Below are 7,754 nucleotides of genomic sequence, written 5' to 3' on the forward strand. Positions count from 1 at the left end.
AGCCGTGCTAACCCGGGGATATTTGGTTCCTGAGGTCGGAGCGTGGTGCAAACCTCGCCCACCCCGGGTGCCATTATTTTCCCGGAGGTGCATGAGGAGCTGTGTAAAACTTGGAGCGCTCCACTCACGGCCCGCTCCAGTCAAACCAACTCCGGCTCCCTTACTTCCCTCGATGGTGGGGCAGCCAAAAGCTACGTCGAGATCCCCCGGGTGGAACTTGTGGCTCCGGGGAGAACAGAAAAACTCTGTAAGTAAGTGGGCGCCAGGCCCTGAAAAGGGTCCGGCTTTGGTGACGAGGCAGGAGCCGTCCCATACCGACCGATCAGAGCCGTGGCTGTGAAGGGCAGGCCCGATGTTGTTCTCCCTGGGGTCTTCACGTCAGTGTCCCTTCTTGCGAGAAGGTTGCTGATGGGGTGGAGGTTTTCCCCCTCGACCTCCGCTTCCGGGGTGCCGTCTGTGGGGGCAAAGGAACCGGAGCCGATGTCGAAGGGGTCCTGGGCTGCCGGGAAGCAGACGTCATGCGGGATCTCGGAGGCCTCTAGGCGGCTCAAAAACTGCTGAGTGCAGTCCTCGACGGTGTTACCAACATCTATAACACATGATTTTAGACTCATTTGCATTAATCATAACATTAATGTTAGGAGAACGGTACCGTGACGTTAGGGGAACGTTCCCCTAATGTTAGTACAAAGATAGGGGGACGTCCCCCTAACCTACAGGGAACGTTCTATTAATGTTAAGAAAACTTTCATGGAAAACCAACAGGGAACGTTAACATATCTGTTCTGGGAACCATGCACTAACCAGAACGTTCTGGGAACCAAAAATTGTTTGCTTGGTTTGCTGTGATTTTCACTGTTCCTTCACTTAAACTTGCCCAAAGAAATAAAAAAAAAGTTTACCACATTTTGTTCTGGGGACTTAGAAGCTTCTGAATTGTAGGAATAAAACATAGCCTATCATAAAATATCAATACGTTACCATAATAAGTGACAAAAAGTATTTATGATAAATATGTACGATTGTACAATACTGTATAACCCTCCTATGACAATTATAAAAAACAGAAATCACAGCATTATATATTGTTTATATATTTCATAGAAAATGTATTATACAATTATTTAATATTTAGTCTACTATACATAGAGCCACAGAAAAAAACTAAGAGACCATTCCAAATTGTCTTTTTAATCATCATTGTTGGATGTATTGTGGCCATTCCAATGTCTGTTGAATTTTAATAAAACCAAGCAGCAATGTGGAAGACTGACAGCATGACAAGAAAACTATGATAAAAATCCAGACTGGCGTGGGCAGGCCATTGGCCAATCCCTGTTGGCATTTTAGTTTTATCTCTGAGATGATAGGTTCTCAGAATCAAACCCCAGTCTGTCTCTCAACACAACGTCCAGAGACCGACTGAAGGGGAAAAATGTTTCCTTTTTGTAAACATCTTATCAGTAGTTCACAGAATGAAACAAAAACGATCATTTGACCTAAACACATATCCAGAAATAGTACATTTTAAAATCATAAAAACATTTTCTGAAATGGTCTCTTATTTTTTTTCACGGCTGTATACTATATATATATATACAGTAGATATATTTATATTTTGTATATATTATATATAATTTGCCATGAAGACTGTGACCCCAGTGAAAAGGTCTTTGGAAATATGAGATCTACAAAACTTGAACCTAAAATTAGCATGTTGTTTACTTCAGCAGTATTTGGGCATGTGACATATTGCAAAGTCTAAGCACTGTAAACACAGGATGACAGAAAAAGAGAAGGGTTGCTACAACAAGAGCAACACACATGAAACAAATAATTTTCATGCAATTTACCAGAATAAATCCGCTTTTGGAATGGGAGGAACATTGGGAAAGAGAAAAAGAACACCGAAAACAGATGATAGAAGAAGGAGGAGAGAAGTTTGAAGAGGAGAAGAGGAAACTTAAATGGATTATGTCCTACAATGACAGCAGGATAGGAATTATAAAAAAGCAGAAGGAAATAGAACAAGAAATCATACAGAGGTATCATAGACAAAGTTACCCAGAAGAGATATTCCACACTCTAGAGGAGATGAAAGTGAATAACGTCCTCACAGACCTGGTTCTGAGCACAGAAGATGGGCTGACCATTCATGTTCACTCCCTTGTCATGGCTGCAGTAAGCTCCCTAATCCAGCAAAAAAATAAACAAAGGTGTAGAGGAGAGAGGGAGATGTTTCTGAGATTCGCTCATGAGGTACATGGTTTGGGGTTGGTTGCAGTGGTGGAGTTTGCCTACACTGGAGTCATCACTACCACAAGCAAAAACAAGGCACAGATTAAAATTACAGCTCAATTCCTTGGGGCGCCCAGGATTCTGAAACTTTTGAAAGTTGAAGAAGAGATAGAAGAAGGTAACAAAGAAAAACAGAAAACCAGCTCAGCAGAAGAACAAATGAAGGTCAGCTTGCAGTCCATATGTCAGTTATGGGCTGAGAGAGTTGGATGTGATGTAGAGCTGGTTGTTGAAGGAATCGTTTTCCATGGTAAGAAACTGTGATTTGTAATGCATGAATGAAGTTAAACTTGTGGGTCATTGACACCTACTTTTTTGGTGGGTAAGGACGCGTGAAGACTCTGCCTATTAGGTTGTTTTCTTTGTGTCACTCGTGTAAAAATAACAAACTTTTTCCGCGAGAAATTAAGACTGTGGAACGTGATTGTTCGCATTTGGTGTGAACACAGCATTATTTTAGTGACACGAAAAACATCAGGCGTCGCCCAATTTGCATCTATTCGCGTCTTTGTATTTACTTTGTATTTTATTTACTAGCGCAAATCGCTCAAGGCAACACTACAGAACTTTTGCTTATGGTTCCCACATGTGGTTGATAAGCGCAATTGTCTTTGATCAGTGTCATAAATACTATCGTTGTATAAGCTGCTCCGTGGGCAGTGCAATACATGTGAATTTGTTGACCAAGCAGAAACCGCTGTTACATCATGTCAGTTCATAAACTGTGCATGTACTGAGGCACTCTTTTGGCTCTTGTGGGATATACTAATAGCTCAAACTAGATTCTGAGGTATGTTAGCAGTTAGCGCATAGCGTGCTATCTAATTTAATGTTATGCTTGTGAACAATGACTACCAAACCACAATACATGTCTTATGTTCAAAAGTGTCTGATTACTCATTTAATGCACGTAGACTAATGATATCGGTATCTATTGTTACTATAACTTTTGACCATAAAACATTTATTGTGGTTTGATAGTCATCGTTGACAAGCATAACACTAAATTTGTGAGGAGGCACGATCATGCTACGCAAGCTATTGAGACCCGGCAAAATTACATTATCTCTAGTCTACCTTACGGTTATAAATATGAACCAGTAACGTTAGTGCGCCAATAAAAAACCTGAGCCTAATAACTAATAAGCGGATAACTAATAACTCCGCACCGATCTAAGCGGGCCTCGAACCGGGTCAGTCCGGTATGGTAGTCGGGCGCTCTACCGAGGAGGCTGAAGACCACAGTCTCTAGCATCTGTCGCTAGATCGTCCTTGACGTCGGGGAGTGAGGTTTACGTACTGCACAGCACTTCACTAGCTTGCCTCCGTTACACATATAAAACTTTGACTTACAAATCCAGTAGCAGGAAGGCTAATGTTAGTCCATCAGATATTGATTCGTGTTCGGTCTCATGTATGATCACTCATTCTCTTTTCCATTGTTTTTGTGCTTACTCTGCCATGGTGATGGTTTGGAGACTTGCGTTGAACTAGATCATTTCTTCTTATTGTTAGCTGTTGGCTAACTTCACCCAGGCTACGAGTAAAACGTGACGTATGCCGTAAAGCAAGGCGATGGGCGGGGCTTGTGAATCTACCCACACACCAAAGTTTCAAGTGTGATTTCATTCATGATAAAGGGCTGCTTAGGTTGCAGCACCAGTTAAATGAGTTGTATGAGAAACTCTCTATTGTTGCTTTAATTTGCGTTTCGTGTGAACCCAGCATTACAGTTTTTTTTATGCCTGCATTAACTGAATTTAAATTTTTTCCTTTAATCAGCTCACAGAGTGCTTTTGACCGCCAGCAGCAATTATTTCAGAGGCATGTTTACCACTGGAATGAGGGAGAGTCAGCAAGAATCTGTGTCTCTGCTGTTAGTTGGGGCCGCTGAGTTTGAGGCCCTCCTTCACTGCGTCTACACTGGGGCTTTAGCGCTCGGATGGGACTGTGTTTTTGAGTTTACCTGTGCTTCTATTCAATTCCAATTTGAGCCAGCCCTCTCACTCTGCCTTAACTTTTTACAACAGGAAATTGATGTTCTAAACTGTCTGGATGTGGCATCTTTTGCAGACGTCTATGGGATGGCTGATTTAAAAGAGCTGGCAGATGATTTTGCATTGAGCCATTTCCAAGAACTATCTGCCACCCCAAAGTTTCAGGACCTATCCGCAGAAAGGCTCATGGAGTTCCTCCAATCCAATGCACTATCTGCTCCCTCCGAGCTGACAGTTTTCCGAGCAGTTGTCACTTGGGTAGAGGAAGATCCTGCAAGAAGACTTCAACACTCCGAAAAGCTAATGAGTGCTGTTCGTTTTTCATTTATGACCTTTAAAGAATTTCGAGAAGTTCGTGCTGTAAACTTGAGCATGGAATGCAGGGGGGGAGATAAGGTTGAACTCTACAAATCTGCACTTAAAGAGTTTGCATGTGACGACTCAAACTCTGTAGCACAGCAGCATCGTGTACGCTACCCTAAAGATGCCCTTGTTTTAGTCGGAGGTGATCAACTGCATCCAGACACAGGTCAAAGACTTCCCAGCAAGCAACTTTGGTTTGCTAACTCTCTCAGGAATGGAACAGGACTTGTAAAGGAGATAGAATGGAGAATGCTGGGAGAAATGCCAGATCTGGCTAGATTTAGACATAGTGTTGGGGTACTTGGTGGGAAATTATATTTGTCAGGAGGTTGCCACTTTTATGCCAAGGCTGATACCTTAAAATCTTTTTTCAGGTAATCTGACGTCTACTCAAATACCTCTGATATTATTAACACATTACAGCCTTGCCTTAAACATTGGAAATGTCCAAAAGTACAATGTACCCAATGCTACCATGCATCATTTATACAGCATAGTGGCCAAAAGTAATGTCCAGTGGGTGATGCTGCCATCCTTATTTTCTGTTAGAGCATAGACAAATTGAGATAAAAAAGCAAAAATATGCTATAAGATATTTGGGAATATGGGTTTTATTAAAATATACTAATTATAAATTGGAAAACAAGCAATAAGATTGATAATATGAGCTAATGTGTTGTGTTATGAATAAGTCACAGCTGATGGGCGTTTATGGTACAAGACAGCACTAGCCATGTACTGCTTTTATAAAACATTTACCACACAATATAAATATAACAGTCAAAAATAGTTACTGATTGACCATGAACAGCCACAGATTAATATATGTTGATAAGGGTGCACGCTGTGTCTCATTTCGGAACCTGTGTGCTTTGTAGGACATACTGTCAGAAAGGTAAACAGCAAATAGCGTGTTGCAATGCTAAAAGCACACATATATCTGGCAGACATCTGTTTGACGTCTGTATTAACATCTGCAAGACATCTGAAATACATAGTTTGCTCATCTGCAATACGGCGATGTCTGTGGATCTGGAAAACATCTGCTGTTTAAAAACATCTGCTAAAGATCTTAGAAAGATCCATGCTAAATCATAAACATCTTACAGACATCTAGATGTCTACAGCAGTGTTTCTCAACCCTGGTCCTTGAGGACCCTCTTCCAGAACACCCCCACAACTTGACGTCAGCTCATGGAGTGATTTGACTAAAACCGCCCAAATCTACACGCAGGTAATGAGGTCGGTCTTGTACATGTCATTATACCGTCGCAGCCTGATGTTCCAAATATTCGAAGAGGCGTTACATTTCCGTGCAGTATTCGACCAATCACTTTGGACTAGTGAGCTGGGCAATCGTGGCACACCTCGCTTTTTAGAGAATTAGACATGGTTGAACGGAGGAGCAACTTTACTCTGGTGGTGCTTGAAAATGTCCTGTATTCTATTGGAGGAGACAAGGACATCAACACAAATCTTGACAGTGTGGAACAATACTCAATAAAATCAGATTTATGGAGGTAGGTAACTGAAAACAAGAAAACACAACAGTGCCTTACAACTCTTTCTGAAAGATTCTGAAACTACTTTTTCTCCTACAATAAATAGGTTTACTGTAAGTGATAAATGGTGAGCAGTCCACTAATGTGATGAAATGATAAGAATGACATCTACTGGATCTTGGGAAGCAGAGCATCACCCTGAAATTGTTCTCATGATGTAGTTTAATTATGATGTTGAGGTTTAGATAATGTGGAATGCAGACTTTTGATATCTTACAAATGATGGCAGAGATAGACAAACTCTATTGGACAAACATGTACGAAAACAAGAGAAAAAAATATATGAAGGAGATTTCAGCAAAAGTGCTGTCTATTGAAATCTAAGCTCTATTAAAGAGAACTAACTTTTGGCTTTTTTGGGGGTCAGCTTGACTCATCCTTTAGACCAAGCCCTGAGCGGGCATACTGCCACAGTTTGGGGAGGTGAGATCTTCATTTCAGGAGGCTTCAACTCCAAATATAAATGTTTGGCATCAATGTTCCTCTATCACCCAGCAAGAGGAACAACTTATCTTGCGGAGATGACCAACGATCGAGCTCAGCATTGCATGGAGGGCCTGAAAAAACATTTATACGTAGCTGGTGGAGTGTGCAACCTTCGGAAGTTCTACACAGACCAGATGTCTTGTGAAATGTATGATCCTACACATGACATTTGGACAGTGTTCGCCCCTCTATCCATTCCCCATGTCGGAGCAGCTTCTGCTGTTTTGGAGGAGAGGCTGTACATTTTAGGTGGTTATTGCCAGGAGGACTATAGCGAGGTCAGGCTTGCTCATCGCTATGACCCTTTCACTCAAAGATGGGAGACCATGGGCAAGATACTAGGCCCTGTCACAGACACTCGGGCATGCCTCCTTCATCTGCCCACTTTTATCAGAAAATAAGAATATGGATAGGTGTTTGCCCCATTACTATAAATGATTTATTGATGAAAAATGATTTGTGTTCTTTTTTCAAATATAACTTTCTGTTATGTTATAGAAATCTTTTGCACTTTTAACTTATTTCTATGGCCTCTGATGAAGCATTAAATAAATATTTTTTTAAGGAGGTGTATGCCCTGCATGTAACGTGTGCTGAGTTTTACCTTTCCTTTTGAGCTTTGTGATAGTACATATGTGTCAAATAATATATAATTTCATTGTGTCAAGTAATTTCCCTTTTCCCTTGACAAAAGTAGTATACTTCAAGTCTATTTGATTAAGTATACCTAAGATAAAATTAAAGTATAATTTTTAGTATATTCTATTGAAATGTGAATGAACTAGTACAATAGACGGTTTTAAAGTGACAGCATAAACAAATATTACTGCGCATGCACATGTTCGTGGGCTGCATTTAACCTCTGGTACATGTTCACAAACAATAGTGTGTGTAGACGATTTCTGATATCAAGCAAGTGTTACGACCCCCCCCCCCCCTCTGCCTACCTTAGGTTTTTTCTTTCTCGCCATTGCACGGGCAAGATGGAAATTAAGTGACTTGATTAAACAATTAGTTACACCTGAGTTTTGTTTGTGGGAATACCTTC

The 7,754-nt window shown here is 41.0% G+C and overlaps 1 protein-coding gene across 1 annotated transcript; it reads left to right on the forward strand.

Annotated features, from left to right (window-relative positions):
- Positions 1-1,793: 1,793 nt before the first annotated feature.
- On the forward strand, positions 1,794-7,754 carry LOC130428911 (kelch-like protein 33). Its single transcript, XM_056757205.1, is given in 4 exon segments — positions 1,794-2,548; positions 4,081-5,032; positions 5,978-6,178; positions 6,588-7,754. Coding segments are annotated over 4 exon segments (2,397 nt in total). The 5' UTR covers positions 1,794-1,824; the 3' UTR covers positions 7,108-7,754.

Source organism: Triplophysa dalaica, chromosome 9 (assembly GCF_015846415.1).
Source record: "Triplophysa dalaica isolate WHDGS20190420 chromosome 9, ASM1584641v1, whole genome shotgun sequence".
NCBI classification, from domain to species: domain Eukaryota; kingdom Metazoa; phylum Chordata; class Actinopteri; order Cypriniformes; family Nemacheilidae; genus Triplophysa; species Triplophysa dalaica.